Source organism: Python bivittatus, unplaced genomic scaffold, assembly GCF_059951505.1.
Source record: "Python bivittatus isolate LINGU-HERP-01145 unplaced genomic scaffold, Pbiv_v1 ctg000980_np1212, whole genome shotgun sequence".
Classification (NCBI taxonomy): Eukaryota; Metazoa; Chordata; class Lepidosauria; order Squamata; family Pythonidae; genus Python; species Python bivittatus.
The window spans coordinates 24,526,759-24,551,595 of record NW_028277125.1 but is presented as its reverse complement, the minus strand read 5'-3'; the positions used below and the strand labels follow the sequence as shown (position 1 = coordinate 24,551,595).

The 24,837-nt window shown below is 41.4% G+C and overlaps 2 protein-coding genes across 3 annotated transcripts in view; one reads left to right on the top strand and one right to left on the bottom strand.

Moving 5' to 3' along the window:
- Nucleotides 1–3,111, bottom strand: part of PFN2 (profilin 2) — a 7,330-nt gene extending 4,219 nt beyond the window's left edge. Inside the window, 1 exon segment of the mRNA XM_007431489.4 lies at nt 2,616–3,111. Coding sequence (XP_007431551.2) covers nt 2,616–2,747 — 132 coding nt within the window. The 5' untranslated portion in view covers nt 2,748–3,111.
- Nucleotides 2,961–24,837, top strand: LOC103063271 (uncharacterized). 2 transcript variants are annotated; one of them, XM_088132056.1, is made up of 3 exons: nt 2,961–3,363; nt 22,943–23,049; nt 24,562–24,837. In XM_088132056.1, the coding sequence occupies exons 1-3, from the start codon at nt 2,961–2,963 to the stop codon at nt 24,577–24,579; spliced, it is 528 nt and encodes a 175-aa protein (XP_087988182.1). In that variant the 3' UTR covers nt 24,580–24,837. The 2 variants fall into 2 exon arrangements, 1 of the variants encoding a protein (XP_087988182.1); XR_003085071.2 differs by lacking the exons at nt 2,961–3,363; nt 22,943–23,049 and adding an exon at nt 3,392–3,665 and having other exon boundaries at nt 24,562–24,691.

Genomic DNA, 24,837 nt, shown 5'->3' with positions numbered 1-24,837 from the left:
ATTCTCCTCTTTAGTCACTTTAAAAATCACAAGTTGATGCCAACTTTTGGAGGGGCTCTAAGGTTGCATCCAAGCCTTTCATGGGAGATAACAAACTCTTGGGGTTCAAGTCATACATTTTTGCTTGGAAGTCTACTGTGTAACTTGAATAAAGTAATTCTGAGTGCTAACAGAATAATATTCAGGTTAGGGACTATTTTTTAAAAAAAAAATCAAGGCAAGTATATATGAACAGGCGCTACCTTTAGACTAAGCATATATCAGAGACACAGAAGGTGAACTAAACCATTAACAGCTTTATGCTGACCACAAGCCTTCTCTCTTATGTATAATGTAATTAGACCTTTAAGGCATAAATAGTATATATTAAATACTGAACAGGGACAAAATGCAGAATATCCTTAATTATTTAGATCTAGAGTTTTTTGGGAGCTTTAGGGATTCTTAAACCAGGTTTCTCAAATGTAAGGTACTGTGAATTTCTGTTCTTTCCCAAACATAATGTATTTCAGCAACTCCAAGGCTACTGAGATTGTTCACAGACAATAATGGATAGGCTTTCAGAACTCTCAGGAACTGGATAGTTATACAAAGCTATACAAGCAGGAGGAAAATGAAGCAACAAATACAGCCTTTTTTAACAGCTGGAAATAGAAGCAGCAGGCTGCTTACAAATCAGCCTTTTTTTCTCTAAGCCAAATCCAGTGTTTTGTTCAAACAGTACACGGAATAACAATAGGAAGAGGCAGCGCAGGGAGAAAATGTGTTCCCCACACGTTTTTCCACTGGAAGAGTTTTTCCACTGGAAGGCGTATCCTTCCAATGGAACTGCAGAGTCATAGCAGGCCCTAGTCATTCCCAAGTGCAGGCCAGGAGTCTACCTATCATGATTACCATCTCAACACTAGAGAAAGACTAGCTCAGCAGCCACCAAGGGCACTGCTTTTTTAACCCATCCTATACCTGCTGCAGATAAGGCAACGTTTAAGCCTCATCCTAACATTACTGGTACCTAGAGCAGAACTCTCGGTATTCTAAGAACAGATTATTAACAAAAGGGGGGAAAAGGTCTTTCAATATTGTACAGTCTGTTTTTCAATTCAGAATATGCCTGCAAAGACAGGCAAGCAGCTAGCCAAAATGGCATTCTGGAGAAGAAAAGTCAGCCATTATCAGGACTGTAATGCAATACCAAATTGCACATCAAATGCATTGGCAAGAAAAGACGAAGATTATGTATACAAACACTTATATAATGTCAAAAATTAATTGCAGTACTTCAGCCTGCAAACACCGGCTGGTCAACACACAATATGGAACCTTCTTAGAGGGATCATCCCTCTTCTTTATCAGCTCTACTTCGATGGGCCAGGGCACTTTAGAATAAGTCCGAAAGCCAGGATGGGGTAGAGAGAGTGTAGGAAGGGGCCAGAAAACGAAGACTGCAGTGCAGGAACCGAGGTGATTAATATCTTGGGAGAGGAGTGAGAAAAGGAGGGGTTAAAAAAAAAATCAGCGGCAATGCGCCATCTTGGAGGCGAAAAAACCTGGAGCAACTGGCGAGGAACGGATTCACAAAAGCCTCCTACGCTGCATTCGCAAATCCCTCTCCAAGAGCGCGAAGCAGACTAAGGGATTCCTACGCTAAACTCCCCCTGAATCATCCGCGCGCGCGCCCGCCCTTTCCAGGGCCCGGCCTTTTCCCTGTTCCTCCTCCCGCTCTATTGCCGGGCATGACTTAGTCCAATGCTGGTAGTAAAGCAGCTCCCGCACCCTAGCGTAGAAAATGGTCCCCCCACAAAGATCGGGGCATTTCTACCTCCACCTGGCCCCACGTGCACCTGAAATCTGGGGCTAAACCCCGACGCCTCCATCGGCAGCCTTCCCCCGCCTCCCAGTCTGGGGCCCTTTATCCCCCGCCTTGAGTCACGACTTGGGAAACGGATCCCGGCAAAGAAAGGCGCCCCCCTCCAGGGCCCAGCTCTCGCGGGCTGCTTTCTTCCCCGAGGAGCCTTCTCCTTAAAGCCCGTGAGCCGGGCGGGGGAGGGAGGAGAGGGACTCGCCTCCCGTTCACACCTTCACCCCACCGGCTCTCTCGGGCGATGTCTTTCCGCGGGAAGAGGCTGACGCCGCGGCCGGGAGCAAAACCCTTCCACGAGGGAACTCCCCGCCCCCCGCCTCTTCCCTCGCCACTTTCCAAGGATTTCTTTAAGGACAGCGCGGGGGAGGGGAGCGGAGGCAGAGAAAGGGAAGCGCTGGACGGGGCAGCGGGCGGCCCTTCCCACCCCGGCCCGGCGGCGGGAAGGGAGGGCGAGCCTCTCGGCGGGCGGTGCTGCGGGAACGCGTGGAAGAGCGAGGAGACGGGAGGCTGCCCCGCCGGGCTTCGCGGGATCGGGAGCCCTCCGCAGCTCCGGCTCCGTTGCAGCCGTCCCACCCGCCCGCGGAGCCGGGCTCTCGCTCCCCAATGAGACGCGGTGATCGTAGCCCCGCATCTCTGGGGAAGGCCCCCGGTCCCCCTTCCCAAATTTCGGGCTCGCTTCCTTCCCCTTCTTCCCCTCCGCCCCTCCGGGAGGGCTCCCCTCCCTTCTTCCCGGGCGCCGCTGGCTGTCCCTTACCGTAATGCTGTGAAAGATGCCCCCGGCCGTCGCTGCCCAGACGTACTTGGCGTCACAGTAGCCGACAATGGCGGCCTCCTGGCAGCAGCCATCGCACATCAGGTTATCCACGTAGCTCTGCCAGCCTGCCATCTTCGGTGGGTGGGGGGACGGGGGGGCGGAAGCCGGGGCTCGGCGGCAGAGGCAGGCGGGCGGGTGGGCGAGCAGGGGGGACGGAGGTGGCAGCCGGAGCGAGCAGCCCCGCAGCGGACAGCTTCTCTGCGCGGCGGCGGGGAGGCGGCGAGGCAGGGAGCGGGGGAGGGGACCGAGGGGGTGGGTCCACCTGAGGCGCTGGCGACTGCCGCGATGGCCGTCCGCCCGCTTTTTAATGGCCGTTTCCCACAGAGAGCCGGAGCCGAGGCCACCAGGCAGCGCCCAACCGGCCCCGCAGCAAGGAACGGCGTCGGGAGGCGCAGGAGGGGGAGATGCACGGGGAAGGGGGAGAGCAGCCGAAAGAGTGCGGGCTGCCGCTCGCTCTTTGCCGTACCGCGGAGCCTGCGCTCGCGAGGATCCCTCCGCCGCCGCCGCTTCCGAACGCTCGGTCTTGAGCGGAGGGATACGCTGTGCCGAGCGCGCGGGAGAGGAGAAGGAGCAGTCGCGTTGGTATTATTAGTGGGGAGGGGATTGCTGGACCCCGGCTGGCGCTGTCGGCGCGGTGGCCGCTCCTGCGGGCGAGGATTCGTGGCAGCTGCAGAGCAACTGAGCGAGGGTAACGTGGCCGGGAGGAAAAGGTGGGGTGGCCGCTTGTGTCGCTTCGGGGGTGGAACTCTACCTGGATCAGCTTTGATCTCAGGCTTTGCTGTGCAGCGCTCCTCCTCCCTTTCAGCGCTGTTTGAAGTTGGTTGTGGTCTCGTAAGAGCTTCGTTGCCCTTTGACAGCTGCACGGCCAAAGTTAGATTCTTGCGGAGTTTTCCGTGTGGCAGTGGAGGTTTTTCTGCAGGCTTGCAGCTGTTAGAGCAGCTCTGACTAAGCATTGGGGGGAAAGCGCAGATCTTAAATCCAAGTAGAACAGTGAGTAATTACTGAGAGTGCAATATTGTGGATGTTTGCATAGGAATTTTTTTGAATTCAGCGGCGCTTTCCGTGGACACGCTGGTTAGGATGATGCAAAAACCCGATGTTTAAGCTTGGCTATCTTTGTTTTCTAAATCTCTTTGTTGTTCGTATTAATTCTGTAAAAAGCATATTGACTTGAAATTAATTGATTTATGAAACAAGTTGTTCAACTTTAGGTGAGGCTCTTAGTTCCAAGTAAGGGTGTGTTGACTTGCAGGCTGAAGGATCCCAATGTGAATTTCTCTTTGAAAGGCTTCGAAGGAGATTGCTCCCAAAATAAGTTGTTTATAAATGAGAAACTGTCAACAGCCAGAATCCCTAGATGATTATTCTTAATAGCCAGTAATAGCAGGAGATAACCGAAGAGCATGCTTCATGAATTCTGAGATTTGTTTACTTTCTTAACTTTCCTTCATAAATAAATGGGGAATCTCTAATGAGAGAGAAAGCCTGGATTGTTTATCTGTTGCTGCTTAAACTCTTCAGCCTTCAGGAACCAAACCAGAATTCTGGATCCCTATAAAATGGGAAAATATAGATGGATTTGTTTTATATATCTCAGGGTTGCCAGAAGGGTAGTCAGAAGACCGCACATGTCCTGCCACCATTCCTTTTGTGGGCCCCAGAGTAGGTGGGGTCAACATTGTGGTACCCTTTTTACATTTGGAAGTACAAGAGCCAAAATGGGTGCCATAAGGCTTAGGGAGGCTTAAGGCTCCCATATCATCCCTTAAAACTCTTGAAATCCCATCTAAAAATGAGTCTTGGCCCCCTCCACAGTATGACCCCCCCAATTAACAGAAGTTGTATATATTTGCAGGATAACATCTGTTGATTTATCCCAGATTAATGTGTTTTTTCATCTTCCGTTTCTTATTAAAGTAAGAAAAATCATTTGTAGATTTGTTTTTCTGTCATACCAACTTTCCTCAGAGCATTTGCACAATTGATTGTGAAAGAATGCTAGATTCCTCTGTGAAACTTAAATACTTTGTACTTAAGTAAATTGTGGTTTTAAAGCTTGGCTGGAAATACATCCCATTGGAATTAATTAAGATTACATCTAGGCCTCAGTCTTTATTAGGCTGATAACTTAGTGAGAACCACAGACCATTTAAACCAAAAGAGTGGCATGTAAGGCTTTCACCTAAGACTAACTTCATAGGCTATAATTTCTAGCTGTTGCCTCTCACTTAGAAACATTGAGGATTGTCTCCCAAGGCCAATCCTGTTATTAGGAAGTGGGAGTTGACTCACCCTATATAGCAAATTCAGGCATTAAAGACTATCCTTTTATTTATTTGTTTTTACTACTATGCAGGTGGTAAAAACAAAGGGTTCAACTTGGATATTCTGTCTCAAGCAGCTATTTTGAGCTATTCCTCCCTTCCTCCCCAAGTGTTTTTCAAGAAGGAAGAACCTATAGAAAAATACATGAATAATTTGCTATCTATGCTGTGTTTTGTGCAATGTTTCCTCACACAGTAGATTTTTATGCAACATTAGAAATTAAACTGGTACATAAAGAGCTCATGAAAGCATAGATGAGATAGGGATCCTATGCCCCAAAATGACCAATGAATTTCCCAGTGTTAATTTTTCTAACTTAGTACTTTCAAGGTGTGGACTAGTATGTAAGTAAACCTACACTGGCTCTTTCCTGCAAATATCCCTTCGATTTCAGCTACTATAGTTAGTTTTACTTTAGTTAGGTCAACCATTTCTTATTCATAAACTTAAATCATCATATTCCCCTGAGTCAGTAACAATAGTACCACTTACATAGTGGATTTCAGTGCTCAGAGAGGTTCATATTTATAGCACTTTTTTTGCATATCACTCTTTAATACATTTAGTAGTTCACAGGAATGCTACAACTGTAACATATCATTAAAGTCTACATAAAAGATAATTTAAAACAGTTTAATAATAACATAACAGCGGTGCAGAAATACTACATTAAATTTATGGCTCAGTGACCTGTAAGAATCCAGTGGAAGTTCTGGGCTAAATGACAGCAGAAATGATAACATGAGCCTCAAAAAGTAGAAAACGGGATGAGACTGGTACTTAGTCCCAGATGTAGGCAAGAACAATTCAAATCCAGAGTTTCTAAAAACATGACTGATTGAGCTACCTATAGTGTGGTTCACAAGTAATGCTATATTATAATGCATCCTTTCTCAACCTTTTTACCTTGAAGGAACCTTTGAAATAATTTTCAGGTCTCAAGGAACCCCTGCATAAAAATCACCAAAAAATGCAAAAACTTAACAATTCACTTCTACATAATCCACATTTTACAATGTGTAGAGAGTAAGAAAGATGACCTTGGTGGAGATATGCAGAAGTTGTTGCCTAGGCAAAAAGGGCTAAAGCATTTTTTTAAGTCCAGTATGTCCAGATAACATTTGGAAGCGGCTTAGGCAGACACCTCCCTAATTTGCTGAACTGTGAGAAGGAGGGGCTGCACAATCAGACTTAGATTCTGTATTATAGCCAACCTCAATAAGAATAGTTTTACCCTTCCTGTAGAATTGATTTCATGGTCTGGTCTATCTAGTGGGGCTGAAACAACATTTACAGCCGCAGCAAAGAGGCAGGCTGGCAGCTCGGTTGTGATGCATAAACATTCCCACCACACTGAGCACTAGCATTACACAGTGTTAGAAAAAAAAGATGCTTCCCCACCCCTAATCATGCTGTCTTGTGAAACCCCTAGTGACCTCTCACAGAGGGCCATTTGAGAAAGGCTGCTATAATGGCTGCATTCACATATCAACCTAGATAAAAACAAAGAAAAATGTAATATGGAGATAGCTTTTAAGAAGGTATGCAACAGTAATTACAAAAACACTGGCTTAGATTGGAAAGACGGGAAGGAGTGAGAAAGAACTTTTGTCTCTTTCCTGACCTGGCCTACCTTGAAGAGCTGGCAGGTTAAGGCTTTTTTGAGTCAAGCCTGGCGACCATGGGCACAGGCACTTAGTTTTCTTGGCAGCCCTGTTGGAGTGGTTAGCCCCTTCTGGGATGCTTTTTCATCTTCCCAGTTTTGTACTGGTGTGCCAAAAGCCCTGCCCATTTGGGACTTACAAAAGAGCCAGCGCTTGCAGTTGACACTAACTTTCATCATTTTGACAAATACAGCAGATCCTGTGGACATCTTTGCCCTCTGGTTCCAGTTCTGCTTGGCATTTTGAGATTCACCAAGGTCACTTAGGTATTGCTCCCTAGCCGAAGAAACAAAACAAAATCTAAGAAGGAAGTTACATATGGCTGTGAATCATTAACTTGCCACTGAAGCCATTGGTTAAATGCATGGCTGAGATAAAATTTGAACCGTGGACTTTGCATCATCCATTCTGAGATGCAAGCTACACATGACATATAAAAGCACGATACACCAGCGTTTTTTAAAAGATAATGGGAAGCAGTTTGAAAGAAGAGAGGTATTAGAACAGAAAGTACAATGGGTGCTACTGGGGGGGGGGGTGTCTTATTAATATACATGTCCCTACATCAGATTTTGGATTCTGTTTGGACTGGAAGTCTTATTATTGTGACTGTTTGGAGTTTATTTACCTGGTTCTTCCTTTGCTATGTTTCCCAAACATTGGGGTTTTTTTCTTTTTAAGTGTTAAGGCTGTTTTACACACATTAGCATGCCAAGTATAGGGTTTTTTTCTTTTTAATTACTATGTTTTATTCGTGTAAGCACTAGTTCTCAGTACTGCTCATGGAAGCAAGCATTTAGAAGATTACTGTTTGAGAAATGATCAGAGGTAAGATATAGATACGAGTAGGGCTACTAGGTCTGGGCTGCCCTCAGGTAGCAGCACAGAGAAAACTTGTTGCTTCTATCTGGAGGTTGTCTGGGTTTTTGCAGCCCAGATCTAATAGCTAGTCCTAGGTAAAGCTGTATAATTTTGATTGAGAGCCTTGAGAAAGAAAGATGGAGTCCGACTGTTGGTTCATTTAAATCACTATTATATTACTAGATTGGCAGGTTTCTGGAATTTAACACAGAATACTTTTTATCTCGCTATTTAAAGATGCCACAGATGCAACCTGGGCCCCTTCTGCATTTAAACATGGGTCTTCCTCTGAACCTTTCCAATAATCAGCATTATTGATGCTTGATCCTGTGCTGTGGCAAAGCAGAGAGTTTGGTGCTATGCAGAGTGTACCACCAGTAATCTTATCAACTGTAGCAATTGGTGATGGGGGATGTGACAAACTCTCTTTTCTGCTCTGATGTAGCATTGGATAAAATGCTCGTAGCCGCTAGACCTACTCCCTTGTCCAAAAAGAAAGGACACAGCTGCCAATTACAGAGCAATTTGTATAATTATACTGTTCTTTGTGTTACATGCTAGAGAAGTATGTGATCTGGGAGGCCTCATCCTCCCTCACCAATCTGCCATATGGAGGCAATAGTCACATAGTTTAGAAGGTTGTTTTAAGAATCACTAAGATAATAGACATGGAGTGCTTTGAAACTATAAATGTCTTACATAAATGATAGCTATTTTGAAGTGTCATGTTAATAGCTTCTGTTTAATTAACAGACAAAATAAATGTGATAGATTACTTATTACCTGCTTAAACACATTGCGCTAAGAAGCATTTCAATAAATGTTCTTCATATATCTTCATCTAGTGCTCCAGCAAAATGCCATGCAAGTTGCTTACAATCCTCCAAAAAGGGTGGCTGTATTTGGAATTCTGAGAGCATGTCCTGGTGTCCACCAGCAAGATGGGCACAGCTGCCAGCAAAGTACTAGCATAGTTGCCCTGCAAGACCCAAAAGTAGTATTGGAAATAAAGTTGGTTTTGTAGACTATTGCTTTGTTTTGCAGCAGGCTAATTTCATTGTAGTTTTATTTACTTAAAAGCATCGAGTGGAGTAGGGAACCTGGAAGCCTCTAACAACATATTTGGTACCTTTGAACACCATGTTGGGATACAGCTCGAGAATATGAATAACTTGCATAGCACAGAGAAAGGGGGCTGGAGAATTACACAGGCCGTGCATGTGAATGTAGTGCTTCCTTGTACAGTGGTACCTCGGGTTACGAACGCCTCCGCTTACGAACTTTTCGGGTTACGACCAGCTCTGGCCGCAAAAATTTACCTTGGTTTGCGAACTCCGCCTCGGGGTACGAACCGGATCCGCGGCCATTTTCCACCGTGACACGTGGTCCGCGGCCATTTTTCCGCCCTGCTGCACGGTCCGCAGCCGTTTTTCCGCCCTTGACGCGTGGTCCGCGGACGCCAGAACGGATTAACGGTAATTACATTGAACCTTATGGGAAATTTTGCTTCGGGTTACGAACAAATCGGGTTGCGACCAGAGTCACAGAACGGATTAAATTCGTAACCCGAGGTACCACTGTACTCCTTTGTCAGGAACCTGTACACATTGCCTGAAGAAGAAGAGGCTTCGGGTCCCAGGTTCCGTCCTTGGCATTTCCAAGTAGAATTCAGAAAGACTGTTGTCAGATTCCTGAAGAACTGTTTTCGGTAGGAATTATTGAGCTATAAGATCCAGCGTTTTACCTGAATACACACTGTACTAAGCCATGGTTAGTTTAAGCTGTGATTTGTTGAATAATTCACAATGGCTGGGTTCACCCGATATTTTAAGCCAGAATTGAGCAAACTGAATTACGGCTTATTGGAATGTACAGATAGTACAATGCAATATCTATAAGATGCTTGTGAACAGCTTGCCTCGGGATCATTCAGTCATAAGCAATACAGTAAAATGCAAATACGTAAAGCACAGCAGTTCAAAACCAGGTCAATAAAACTACTATTGCAAAGCTGAAAATGAAAACTTGAAATTCATTCAAGTGATAATGGTGGAAACAGGAAAGTGGTGAAGGGCTAGGATTTCTCTTAAGAAGAAAGAAAACAGTTTGGGGTGTCAGTTGGAATTTCTTGAGAAGAAACTGTTCCATATTCAGAAGGAATTTTCTCAAATAGTACCGCTCCAGAATGAGGGAATACTCAGGAGGACGGCTTCTGTAGATGGCCTTAAGGCTTTTTTCCTAATCTAGTGCCATCCAGATATATGCGACAGTTTCCAGAATTCCTCACCAGAACGTTGAAAGGAGTTCTAGATCAACAACATCTGAAAGGCACCGATTTTAGAAAAGTAGCTATAGAACAGGGACAGCACAAAGCATTTAGCCCTGTGGAAGTTATGTGGGCAGACCAGTGGTTGAGTCTTATAAGCCTTGCCTTTTTTGTCAGCATAAAATTTAACAAAAGAAAATTCAAACAGGCCACAAAACAGTCATTTGGAAAGGGTCTTACTGTTTGTCTTTTGCCAAGTAGTTGGAACAACACCAATTTCTAATTTTTCCCTCTCCTTTCCTGGAAGCAGATAGGAAATATCTAAAAAGTACATATCATGGCTTGTAGTGGAGCTGGTAAGAAACTAAAAGCCTACTAGCCATAGAGGAGGAGGCCAGTCCAGGAATATATTTGACATTGCTGCCCAAGGACTTACCAAATCTCAGGGAACAGCAGGAAAGAGAAGGAAAAGAAAGTTAAATTACTTAAAAAAAAACAAAAACTTTAGGTTAAACCTAACAGGCTGGAGTAGTCCAATAAAAAAAATTAAAATTCAGCAAAAATACAGTAAGTTGGTATGTACAGAGAGAGGATTAGTAACAGTGCTCCAAAGTTTATTTCTAACTGTACACATGAATGTAATTATTTCATCAGTGCTTTTGAAAAGTTATACCTCAGGAGTAGGTTGATATAACTTTGATCTGTGGCCACATCTCAGCTATGTTTGTCATCGTTAGAGGCACTGGGTGTGGTTATTTTGGGCTCACTAAAACAAAAAGAAAATGTTTTAGAGCTTTAATTGTAGTTGAAGTCTGTCCATGTTGTATATCTTTTAAAATCCAAAAATGTTCCAGTAACTTTTAACAAAAAACATGCTTTTTCAACTGTGCTTTTCAGATAAATTAAGGAGAAATAAAGCGCAGCCTAGAAGTGAGAGCCTAAAACTGTTTGTCTACAAGAGATGTAGAGACAGATAGACACGAGCGCTTTCAAAGCTGGCTTCAAAGAGAAAGCCAAACTCAGTGTGTGAGGCAGGAGATAAAATTCAAAATACATAATACAATATAGTACAATGGACTTTACATAAAATGTCATTAAGTTAAGGCTTTGTACCTGTTCTGCTAACTTGAATGTTATACTGCGTAAGTGTGCTAATTGGAGACATTGTTATGTGTTTCTCTGCTGATTTCCCTAAGACATTTTTAGAAGGGGTTGGAAGAGAGCAACAGATCGCAGCAGTCAAGGGAGGGATGGTAACTCACAGGAATTCAGGAAATTGAAGAATTGTTTTAGGTTACTGCTTTTCATTCAATAATATGATGCCATTACATCCAGGATAGGAAAACAATTTTAGATATTTTAAATTGGCCAGTAAAGTTAAAAATACACAGAAATGTCTGCTCATTCTCATTCTCATTCATTCTCTCTCCCCCCCACACATATTCTTTTCATATAATTTTGCCTATGCCCGTTTGCTTAAACACATCTCAGTATTTCCCTGTAGTCTGTGTCTGTTTCACAACAACATTAATCCAGCATTATAACGCCTCCAGTTAATCTTTCCTCTGTGGCTATTTCTCCTTGAGAGATAAGAGAAAAACAAGGCAAGGTAACATGCAGATATTCACTGTGATTTCTTCCACCACGTGATTTACAGCCTTATTCTAGGCATGCGTGAAGTGGACATTGAAATTCATAATAGTCAGATCCTGGCTACTGTGCGGTTATTTTGACATTCAGTAATATATTCATATCTGTGAATAGCACATGCTATATTTCTGTCTTTGATCAGCCACATGCATAATGTGGAATCGGCAGGCTTGTGGAGAATCCCAAGGTTTGTACAAATTAATCTTTGGTAAAACAAAAGTAGCCAAAACAAGCTGCAGTGACATAAAAATGACCACACCCATGACATCATCATCCAAATACCACAATTAAGTACATGCATTGCAAAGTCAGGTGCAAGTTTGCAAGTTGTGGCATTGTGTCATTATGTCATTATGAACGTTTTGTTATTTGGCCCAGTTTGTACTGCACGAATCCGGGCCAGAGGAGTCCGCAGGAGTGTTGGGGGGGGGCAGTGACAAAAACAGTGTTGCACTGATGCAACCTTCTCCTCCCCTTTGGATATGCATCATGATATTACATGGTTGTTCAGAAGGGGAGGATCTTATGTTACAATGGTGCAACAGTACTTTCGGTATGTTGATGAAAAGCATTAGAGGCTGTGGACACCATCATTTGATTACATGTAGCATCTGCCACCAGAACAGAATCTGTAAGAAAACGTTGCAGTGAAGAGAGCTACTGTTCAAGATTCCTGCCAAAAGCTTAGGCCCACTTCTAAGATACATATGTTATTTCATCCCAAGGACTCAACAGAAGCTAGAGAAGATAGTTTCTCTCTTTCCCATGAACAGTCTCATTAGCTCAGAAATACATCCTTCAGAAATGGTCATCTAATTGTGATTTTTAAGGGAACAAAAAAAGGACAGTTGCTTACTACGTGGGGAATAATCATGTTAACTGCACTTATTTAAATTAAACAACATAACTATTTAAAATTAATCAATTTAGTTTTTGCCTGATTCCACCCACTACTTTGTCCTGATCGTGCCTTTTTGTTGGAATGTGTTCCATTCTTACTTACTTACATTCTACTTAAAAAACAGTTTGGTCTCAGAGCAAAATCCAGTATAATTTTCCTTGCTCTTTCCCCTCCCAATTATTGAGAGCAATTAACTGTGGAGATGGCTCAAAAGCAGATATTGTTAATACCTTCGTAACTCTGTGCTTTTCTCCCCTCTAATGTTTTATGCCTATTGGTTGGGAAGATTGATGCTTTTCAACAACTGAAGAGCTTGCATACAAAGATTGTTCTGGTGCAGTTACTGTAATATGCATCAAGCTGTTAAACTAGAATTCTTCTCCCTAAAATAGGAATTTGTTTGCACATAATGCTGAATAGTGGTTAAGGGTTATAAAACAAACCACTGCAAACTTTCATATCAGACTTTTCCACTTTATCCTTTGGTATGGTTGCAAAAAACCCAACAACAGCCTCAGAAGTATTCACTTCTGTTTTTTATTGTGCTTTTATGTGTCATTCAAATGTAACAAAGCCACAGTTATTCTTAACAGTTTGGGAAACAAACCTTGGTTTCTTGGAAAAAAAATACTTAAGATGTTTAGGATTCAAGAAATACAATAAGCTATGCTTAATCATAAATGGTGTTCGCTTTGGCCAGTCAGCACAAAATGACTGCCATATGTCCTTGCAACTCTGAAGTGTGGATTGATGTTACTGTATATGCAAACTTCAGTTTTCTACATTGAAGGGTTTTTTTTTCATGTTAAAGCATTTGATCATAACCCTCACTTGCTGATTAAGCAGGACTATGCAAAAGTTATGTTTTGTAATGTTCCATTCTAACTCCCAAATTCCATTCTAAGCCCTTTCTGGTTTGATCATTCTGTGATGAAACATTCCTAGACTTCTCTGTGAGAATTAGGGCTTTGTATAATCTAATCTTTTTTAAAGCCATCAAAGCAAGTGGTTGTCAACATGTTTGTTTCCCTAAATTAATATATTGTGTGAAAATAATCTTACTGCTTGTCAAGTTGTTAGTATTATAACTTTTCTCTATCTGATCTGTGTACAGTTTAATAATTGTCATGTTTCCAGTTAGCTATATTAAGAAAAGCCCTCCCCAACATCTTTATTTTTCTCTGGTTGGCTTTCTGTTATATGAATTCATACAAGGACGTATGGATGTATTCAAGCACATATGCCTGAAGGATAGGTGGAACTGTACACAGTATTCTAAAGGTAGCTGTTTCTCAGATCTATATCATGGCGATTATTATTAACCTAAGACAAGTCAGCCTTTTTTCCTAGGCTTACAGCAGAAAAGTGGGATGGTGAAGGAAGACAAAAGCATGCCAATCCAGATAGCAGTTCTGGATGTTGAAATGGACTAGTTTCAAGTGTATAAAAAACTGAAGATTCTGAAGGATGGTGACTTTTCAACTCTTTCAGTCTCCATACATTTTTTTGTGCTATGAACAGATGTGTGCTCTGTGAAGCACAAATTTAATCCTTTTTCAAAGGATTCCATGCATTTTTGTCTTTCTTCCTTGTGTAATAATATCATTTGGTATTTATTAGCAGACAAAAGATTGTTCCTGTATCCCTGACTATGGGCGTCTGTTGGCAACTTTATCCATTTTACAGACTCCTCAAATTCTGGTCTCTTGTTGAAACTCAGGTTTGTGGGAAACTCTTGTCAATTTCACTGATACTTGGACAAACAAAAAATCTGTAGAGAAGTTGATATGCTTGTCTTCTAAGATGTAAGTTTCCCGGAAGCCCAGAGGGAGAGATGTGGATGATATTCATCCTTCTCAGAGGTCACTGGGGACTTGAGACTACCAAGGAGTTACACATTATCTGAGTTCTCACATAATGTTACATGGTTTATCAAAAATCAAAGTAAGTGCTGCCTATTTTGCATCATCATAGACACTGGTAGATGATGGGTATCTAAAACGACCGTTCGTCATTGTGACAGTGCTGAAAAAAGTGACTTAAGACTGATCCTCATACTTATGACTATTGCAGCATCCCCGTGGTCACATGATCAAAATTCGGGCACTTGGCAACTGGCATGTATTTACAACAGTTGCGGTGTCCTGGGGTCATGTGATTGCCATTTGTGACCTTCCCAGGGGGCTTCCAGCAAGCAAAGTTAATGCAGGAAGCTAGATTCACTTAACAACCACATGATTCACTTAACAACTATGACGATTCGCTTAACGACCATGGCAAAAGGTCATAAAATTGGGTGTGACTCATTTAATGACCACATTGCTTAGCAAGGGAAGTTCCAGTCCCAATTGTGGGCGTAAATCGAGGACTGTCTGTAATGTGTGAACTCGGTCACTGTAGCCAAAGTAGTTATTGTGAATCTCATCACCAGGCTCTTGGCTGCTTCACCAGCCAAGTTAAAGCAAATGGAGAAATTGCTTATTCAGGATGTATTTGAACTAAGAAGCAAATAACGTATCATTATTGCAATTGTGCATTAAATGAATTGGGGTAGGATTCCTAATGATTGAAGTTCCTGCAAGCTTCTTTATGATTTCAGCCTGGGAATGTTGTTTTTTGAGTCCCCTCTATAATGGAGGCTGAAATAATAAGACTGAGTACATTAGAATTAGAACCTTCTCTTTTTTGCTTTGTACTTTTAATGTGTAAGTTTGTGTGGTGCTTTGTTGTGTTTTAATTAGATTGGGGAGAAATTTGCACATTCTGGATAACTGCATGAAATAAAACCTAATTCATCTCCAGTTTTCTCATTTATTCCTTATTTTGCATCACAGTTTTCCACTTAAAAAGTGAGCACAAAAATGCATGCATATATTAGAGAAATGCTTGCAAAACCATGTATAATAAATCAAATTGCACATAAAAATATGTAGCTTAGAAGAAAACCATTCCTAAATATGCCAATTTTCCTGCTGGCATTTTGTTAGATTGGCTGTAGAAATTGAATGGAATAAAATTATGGTTCTTAAAAAATGTAAGTTGTAGAAAGTAAAGCCATCTGATTTAGCTGTACTGGATGGATGGCATGGTATTATCAACTAGAACTGTCTGTATTTCCTTTGGATTGTCCTTGTAAATTCTGCAAATAAGAGCAATATCTTTTAAAATTATGCTGGCATTAAAGTTCCAGTTCTTTGCCATGAATTTTAGATATTAAATATTTATAATACTTAACAGTATTTATAGTTACCGTTCTTTGTGGCTGGGAGAGATAAATTAAGAAAAGGACTAGAATGATTGAAATTTTTGTTTTCTGTTTCTGCAATGGAAGTCAATGTAAACATATATTTAAAAGGTGAAATTTATTCTACCCTCTGGGACATGCATAACTTACAGAGTTCTGGGGCCAGGGTATCTAACATCAAGGTGGAATGGGGGGAAATCAATAATTTTCTTGCCTTAAATATTGATTTTTTAGAAATCATAACAGTACAGTAAGATGATGATGCTAAAATGTATATGAACTGTACCTGAGCTGGTCTGAGATGAACAAACCTGTTAAAAATACCCATGAATTTAAGTCAGAATGTAATCCAATTTTTTTTTCTTTTTCTTGATTCCCTATTTTTATCATCACAGTTTTCCTTCCATGGAATCAGGCCTCCCATGTCAGTTTGAAGCCCAGCATTTACTGAGTTAAAATTAAAAAAACAGTTAACATTATGAGAATATTAATACATCCTTGAACTTTGAAAAGCCAGATGGCATAAGGTTCATAGACGGGATTTTCCACCCTTGTGTGGAAGCCAACGTGCTTTCAGTTTTACCTCATTTCCTACATCAGTTTGTGGTGTAGCATCTGATACTCCTAGACCACACTATTTCCTATTTCCTATATATTGTTTACCACAAGTGGTTTTCAAACCATGATAGTTGAAGTAGATTTAACGGATTGTACACATTTTTGCTTTCACTGTGGTTTTACTTTGAAGTGGTAGTTATCTCATGCAAGAATTAACAATTAAGAACATTGTAACTATTCAGGATGATTCTGTGCTTCTAATTCCATAATTAAAGGCTGTTACGTTAGGACCGGAAGCAGAATCCAAAAGAGAAAATTATCTGATTCGGACCAAACTTTATAAAAAGCAAATATATTGCATTCTTCAAATGACTTTGCTTCAGTCATCCTATTACACTAGTTTGAAATCTTCACTCTGAAAACTGATGGGAGCAGAGCTGATAGTTATTGTTCTGAATAAGAACTGTATTATACAGGTAGTCCTCATTTAACAACCACCGTTGGGACCAGCAACTCAGTGATTAAGCAAAGTGGTCACACAGTGAAACCGCAACTGTGCTTATGATCTTACTTCAGTTTCCCTTTGCATTACAGACATGCAAAGTTACCTTTTCATCACCGTCGTAACTGCTAGCAGTCACTAAACGAGGCAGTTTAATGAGGTCACTAGACAAGGACTACCTGTAAATGCGCAAGTCAAGCTCTTCATATAGTTTATAATACTAAGGAGAGGTTTTGTGCTGTGGTGCATTTAATTATAAAATAAAATATAGCTTGCTTTGCTTCTTTTTATACTTTTCTTTCACCATACATGAGGAGAATAGAAACTTCTATTCCTGGCTTGTGGCAAGATATAGTTTTCATCTAAACAGTCTTCTACCCCGATGAGCAAGAGACATTGAAAAGAAAGTATTCATGCTTATTAAAAGAAACTGTGTTTTGTCATTACAATGTAGTGCATCTAGTATGTGCCAAACCTTTCCTGACCCTATGAAAGTATGTACAAGAATCAAATTAGGGATTAGACTACAAATATAGAATTGTGTCCTGAATAAAGACATCAGTTTTCATTCTGCTTCTTCAAGGGAGAAGTCACATTTCAATTACTTCTGAAGCTCTGTTGTCTTGGATGAAAATATATGCACACAAAGTAGTGAGTGATCAGGTTAAATTGAATTTATTAATTATTTTTAATAATAATATTAATAATTAATAAATAAATTATTAATAGAGAGCCAGTTTGGTCTAGTGGTTAAGGTGCCAGGCTAGAAACCAGGAGACTCTGAGATCTAGTCCCACCTTAGGCACGAAAGCTGGCTGGGTGACTTTGGGCCAGTCACACTCTTTCAGCCCAGCTCACCTCACAGGGTGGTGGTTGTGGAGAAAATAGGAGGGAGGAGTATTAGGTATGTCCATCGCCTTGAGTTATTTATAAAAACAATAAAGGCGGGATTTTTAAAAAGCCAAAAAAAAAAAAATCAAAGGCCAGATTTCTCATGGATAATGACTTGGCAGCTGGTGCATATTCTGAAATTGTCCCGCTGCCTGTTTCTCATCTTATTGGTAATTCATATTCGGACATGTGGTCAAGATGCAAATAGGCTCTCACACCACTCAACAAGAAAGGCTGTTCCAGCAGCCTACTAACAAGGACAGGTGCTGAGTGCCATGTGCTGCCTGTGGTTTTCTCAACCAAGTCAGTACTAGGAACCATGAGCATGAGATAAAAGTAAAGTAGTATGCTTATTAAAAGTTTAAGTAAACATTAATGTTTAATTTATGTTGTAGGGAAAGCTAATGCCAAATTAATCTGGTTATTTAATGAAATACAGTGTGTTACCAAACCAGTGTTTTAGGATGATAATGTTGACAGGCTTGGGAAGATGCCCTCTTGATCACAACATGCCGGTATATCATAATTAGGCAGCCTTCCCTGATGTCTTGGTGCTACAGAGACCAGAGTTCCTAATCTGCCTGATCCTTGGCTAGGAATTCTGAAAATTATAATCCCAGCTCTTATGGACTGTACCAGGTTGGTGAAAGGCAAATGTGAATGTAGGAAAATTCATGCCATGATTGCCATAGACATGCTAGCACGTTAGCAGAATGAGTGCTTGAGCTAGTAGATTAGCTATTGTACGGTAGGATATATGCACCATCAAATATGTCATATGGTAAATTCCCTTTTTTAACTCAAATAGGTGTTTTACAGTATTTGCAAAATATTTCATGGCTGTTTGAATCAGTCAAATCAGTCAGCATAGTAGGGAAGGAGAAAATAAGCTCCTTTCCAGGTCTTTGATAGCTTGTTTTAAATAATATATATTTGAGCAGTATTATATGTGTACTATGCAAAGCTATGTTCGTAGGTCGTGTCCTGTTGCCATTTCTCTCCCAGCAACCTTGTTGAAACTTATGGAGCTGCAAATGTATTGAAAATGAAACAGAGCCTTGGTCAACATTCACTTCACAATACAACTGAGCCAATATTACTATAGAATATCTGTTGCCTTGACTCACATAGCTGGGTGATCTTTTTGTGGAAACCAAGGTAATTCAAAACATAGCATTACAGCTTTCCCCAACCTGAACATCTTCCAAATGTGTGGTGTTCAGTTTTCAGAATTCTCAGTAGTGGATCTGCTGGTTGGAGATTCTGGCAGCAGACGTTCACACATGGACTGCACCCAGATTTGAAATGACTGCTCTATTATAGTGTTAGATTTATATGTACCTCTCTTCATCCCCCCCAGATGTTTGAGTTTAGATGCCTTCTCTTTTTTTAAAAGCAAGAATTATCCATGTTTCTTGATCTCATTATTGTTGAGATATGAACAACAAATAGCAGTAGGTTAGAAAGAAATAAGGCTTAAGGATAATAACATAACCTTCACATTTATCTTTTCATTTCTCATTATAAAGTGCAGGAGAAATATATTGACCTCCAATTTGTTATACTTAAAATGCATTGGGCTATAAACTTCTCCAGCCAGCATGAACAACGATCAGGCAAGTTGTGGTCCAACATGTCTAGAGAGCAGAAGTTTGGCAAATGTATGAAGAGATGCTTCAGAAGTTTCCCATGATAGGTTGTTAGTGAACAGCAGTTTCCTAGAGATAACTTCAGACTTGCTTAGTGTGCCTTTCAATAGCCTGCTCTGTGGTCCTACGGACAAATAAATAGAGCATGCATTTGTCTTTTGTCTGAACAGCTTGATTTCTTTGGCCAACAAATGGTATAACTGAAATTAAATACTCCAGAGATTTCTTGATATTCCAGCTTAGTTTATAATTTCGTAACTAGCTGCATTGTTCTCCCCATATCCGTCTGCTCAAATGATACATTAGTGTGAATGCAAGGCTTGGACAGCTTTTCTTGCATGTGCAATTAAATGTTATTTAACAAAGATAACGCCAATTTCCAATCCGAATTTCTTCTTGAAGTTGAGAATTAAAGGGGTATTGGAGGCAGCTTTGCATATCATTACATTTATTACCATGGCTAATGCAGTTCCGCTCAGTCTTGCTGAAACCAACAATTCATCTGTAATCAGTCAGTATTCCCAAACCTCATTTAGCTTAAAGAACAACAGCAGTAATAAGTTTTTATGGCTACTCAGATGCTTAATACTGCTTAATCAGTGTTATCTCTGACTGCCTTTGGCAGCAGGGGTGGGAAGAGGATAGTAAAGTGAGCAGAGATATATTGTTGCACAGAATTTCATGGGATGAAACTCTAGCCCACTTATACCCATGGTTCAGATCCCTTGGGTATTGAATGCACAGTCTGATGAAGTGCTCTGTTTCTTTCTTTTGCTTTCCCATCCTATTAAATGGTTAAAGTCTAGCCTGTAAATAAATCCTCGAAACCACAAGGAATATTCTTCTCTGGCCAGAAGAACTCCATAATAAAGAGTGTCTCCATGGTTCTGTTTACAGCGACTGCCTGAATCAGCAATGCGTTATGTGGTTAAGTTCTTTCGGAATTAATTTTCTTCTCTTAGCTGTTGTTAAAACCAATCATATGCAAACTTGTTTGGAAATGATTTTTATTAGGTTCAGTAGGGACTCTGGTATAATCCTATGCATGCTTATCCAGGAATACCGTGTTGAGTGGGGGCTTATTTCTGGATAAATGTGTAGAGGATTGCAGCATCGGTCTTGTAAGTCACCTTTTAATCAACAAGAGGAAATGCTCAAGGCAGGTCTTTTAAATGTTCTACTTCCAGCTTGATGGCAAAGCAAATAATCTAGGGAAACAAGAAATATATGCAAATAGAAGTGTTCCTTTAATTGCTTGCACCAGTAGCCCATTACAGAGGGAAGACATCTGTACGGTACTGATTGGAAGGTGTTTGGTCAAACAGCAGATGCACAAGGTTATTATACAAAGGAAAGTTCTACATGAACTCTGTTAGGGAGTTCTGTTTCCTTCTGGTATCCATTCTCATAAGCATGAACAATCATAACTTATTTTGTGCAGTTCAGTTTCGTAAAAGATAAACAGATCACTTGAAAATGACTTGGGAAAACACTAGCCTGTTTGCTTATGACAGACTGTTCTGCTGATGAGGAAATGGGAAGAGCCCATACATATTTTTGTCAGACGTTTTGTTCTTCCAAAGCCAGATAGGTGGCAGACAGGTTTACGTCTGCAGACAAGCCAGTCTGCCACCTGTTATAATCTGCCTGCTGTACCTTGGAAGACATCGGTTGCATTTGCATGGACGCAAATGGTCCTCCTAAAAGGAGTTGCTCTGGAATATGTGCCTTTTGCATATCTGTATTTTACAGGATTTAACTCAGTAGTGGAATGTGTGTTTGACAAGCAGAAGGTGGCAGAAGCAATCAGTAATCAAAATTTTGGGGTTGGGCTTTATGAAGCCTTGGAAAGTTTTCAGTCAGTGCTGACAATTCTGAGTGAGGGAGACCCAATTTTGTTATTATTGCAAGACAAATTATTTCTGAAAGCCTTTTATACTATCTCAGGTTTTCTTACAGAAAGATTTCATCCATCAAAGAAATAAGATCTTTATTACTGGTGCTTTTTTCTAACAGTGTGTGTTTGGGAGTGGGGCAGGGGGAGGGAATGACTGAGGACCCCTAGGGAAAATTAAATACTCTCTTTTTCTAATGTTCATGTTAACAAAAATTACTGAGAAAGTTTCAAATTCAAGTGTCAACTTCTTGATACTGTACTCATTTTAATTATCCACATTTAATTACTCTCCTAAGTATACTTTGCTTATGGGTAGTATTTTCTTTACCAAAGTGGTGGTATTGTGCTGCTGCTGCTGATTGATATGTAAGAATCCCATAGACTTCTAAATGTATACAGTTTGCCCAATATGTGTGAGTGTAATTTGGGTTGGTTGCCTGTGGCCCTATCACAGTCCTGTTTGGTGCTGGAAGTAAAGCAGAAATGGCAATGAGATTGAGTGGTTGCTCATAAGCTTTGCATGTAGAAAATTCAGATTTTGACATTAAGATGATGATGAGACACAAGGGAGCCAGTGATATGCAACATAGGCAACATTGAGCTAGATGAACCAATTGTTTAATTAGAAGACAATATTATAATTGGTGTCTTGGAAGTTTTGGAATTGTACAGGTAGTCCTTGAGTTACGACCACTTGTTCAGCAACCATTCAAAGTTAAAATGGCGCTGAATGATGGTGACTTACAAGCAGTCCATGAAGTTGCTACCATCACACCATCCCTGCGGTCACATCATCGTGATTCAGGCACTTGGCAACTGGCCCGCACTTACGACAGTTGCAGCGTTCCTGTGATGTATCTACGAGAAGGAGAGTGATGTGGGAGATCAAGGCTATCAGGAAGGGGGGGTGCATTCCAGCAGGGGAAAGGAGACAAAAGACAACACAGTCTGCAGGGGAAGTGTGGGAAGAATAAGAGATTCAGGGTTGCCACTCCCTAGAATCTCATGGTATATCCACTAGTTGCTGCAGTACAGATTTAGTTTGGCAAGGTTCTGTCTATAAGGTGTAAGCAAATAAAGGAACTATACTCAACTGGACTGTTTCATCATTGTTCTTGGGCTGGGCCTGACAGTTCCACAGTCATGTGATTGCCATTTCTGACCTTCCCTGCCAGCTTCCCAAAAGCAAAGTGAATGAGGAAGCCGACAGGAGGGTCCCAAGTTGCTCTAGTAAGTCACTCCTCCCACCGCTTTTTCTCCACAGAGCTCCTAGGTGGCATAGTGAGTGCAGGCCCCAGGCAGACAGCAACCCTTCCGGGCCCACTGTGGGCTGTAGCACCCACCCCTCACCTGCCTGCACTGATGCCACAGCACCCACCCACCTGCACTCCCACCATGCCGCAGCACCCCCCCCACCTGCCCACACTCTGTAGCACTCACGCACCTGCCGGCCTGCTTGCGAGCCGCCTAAGGAAAAGCTTATGATCGACATTTGCAACTTCCTGCTGGCTACCCCATTGACTTTGCCTGTTAGAAGCTGGCAGGAAGTCCCAGGTCGCGGTTACATGAGGTCCTCGCTTACTGACCCGGAATCATCACTTAACGACAGCAATGGGGACTGCTGGGATTGCCGTCGCTAAGCAATGTGATCATGTGACATCACGCTTTATGACCGTGTTGCTTAGCAACAGAAATTCCAGTCCCAACTGCCATCATAACCCGTGAACTACCTGTAATGGCTCACAATATGAATCAACTGTGTAATACGGCACCAAAAATGGCAGATGCAATTTTAGGATTCAACAATAAACTTTCAAGATCACTGGAAGTGAATAGTTCATTCTTTTTGCATTGATCAGATTCAGACTTATGTTCTGTGCTCAGTTTTGAGCACCCCACTTTAAGAATTCAGAGAAATGGAACAAGTGCAAAGAATGACTCTGAGGATGATCAAGAGACTGGAAATGTAAGTCCAACAAAGAGAGATTATGGGAACTGAGTATGTTTAGCCTTGAGAAGAATGAGGAGGGATATTATAGTCTTAAAATACCTGAAGGGATGTCAGAAGGAGGTCAAGAGCCATTCTGTGCTGTCTCAGAATTTGGGATATGGTATACTGGTCTTGAGTTACAAGAAGGCACATGCTGGTTAGATATTAACCAAAGCTTTCTAAAGGTAGTTCCAATCTTCAGATATTCAAAGAGATAATAGCAAGGATGTGAAATGTATATCCTCTGCATTCTACTTTAACATTTCATTCTCCCACCCTCCATGTGGTGAAATTTGAGTGCTTCTAATGCAGTTTATGCAGCTCTCTGCATAAGGTGTTGAGTTGGTTTGTTTCGGGTATGTTAGAGCAGTGTTTCTCAACCTTGGCAGCTTGAAGATGTGTGGACTTCAACTCCCAGAATTCCCCAGCCAGCCATGCAGTCCACATATCTTCAAGCTGCCAAGGTTGAGGAACACTGTTAGAGAATGACACACAGAATGCAGGAACTAAAATGACAATCCTTCTTGTTTACTCTGTATTTCCAAATGTCCAAAGTTGCTGAGGTATGTCTGTATTAGGTGGCTCTTAAACACTATCTCATACCGTTAAGGTGCATTTAGAGTACATTATTTTCCTCTTTGCAGTATTTTTTTGCATGTGCCTAATCAGAAATATGTTCTATTAAACCTGATAACAGTTTAGTCTCAGATGAATGTGAAATAGTCTACTAGAAACTTTTACATTTTTGAGAGGTCATTTTTGTTATCTTATGGAAAGATAGCTACAGCTCCTTGAAAAACACCATCGATGGCTGCTGGAACATTGTCCCAAAGGCCCTTGGTGTTGTCTGACTCTGCAAACGTTCCCAAACAAAGGCAGAGAACCTACTATGGAGTCAGCACCTTCCTGCCAGCTTCTGCTGCTGGCAAAATCAAGGTTCAGGAATCCTAGTCTTGGAAAGCCCCCAAAAGGGATGGTGACAGTGGAAGGGCATGAGATTGCAGTGATGTTGCCCCCTCCCCAATTTTGTCCATTCCTCCAAGGGAAATTTAAATCCATTGTTTGGCTAAAACAGTATCCTTCTCGATGGCTGGTGTGGGTCTTCCAGGCTGTGTGGCTGTGTTCTGGAAGTATCCTTCTCGTTGCTGCAAGTAGGAGGGAAGGAGAACCCTGGGGAAGATTTTTGTGACCTTTTTCCTGCTTCGCCTACTTGCCTGCTGCTGGCAGTGTCCTTCAGCACTGCAGCTGTCTGATCAACTGAACACTCTTCCAGGAGCTTACATTTTAACCTGGAGATAAAATCCAGATCTCCTGATTGCTTGTTTACACCTAAAGAAAAGTGGTAACAAGCAAGTAAAGAAAAGAGGTAACTTGTCCCACCCCAAACCTGTGTGAAACACACTGCTGTGACAAATTTGCTGACAGTGTTAAGCATGTACCATTAAATGGCAGTCATCTCACGTTGCTTCTTTTTTGCTTCTCTTTTAGATTTTTTTCTTTTACTGAGAACCTGACAGAAGAACAACATATCTTAGAATTTCAAGATGTACTGTACTTGTCAAAGCAAGTGATAAGAAATCTCTCGTTTGAAATGATGTTGTATCTGTCTGCATGTTGACCTTTCTGTGAATGTGATATATAAATACAGTAAATCATTGTGTAATAATTTCAGGGTTGTAAGAATTGTTGTTGATGCCTAATTATTAATCCAATTCAATTCTTGCTTTGCTCATATTTTACACAGAATAAAACCTTTGAACTTTG

What these genes read in the sequence shown, in the direction of transcription:
- LOC103063271 (XM_088132056.1), top strand. Translation starts at nt 2,961, where the DNA reads ATGGCCGTCCGCCCGCTTTTTAATGGCCGTTTCCCACAGAGAGCCGGA. An exon ending in TGCAGAGCAACTGAGCGAGG is followed by an intron (nt 3,364 to 22,942) that starts GTAACGTGGCCG and finishes TGCATTGATCAG; the next exon opens with ATTCAGACTTATGTTCTGTG.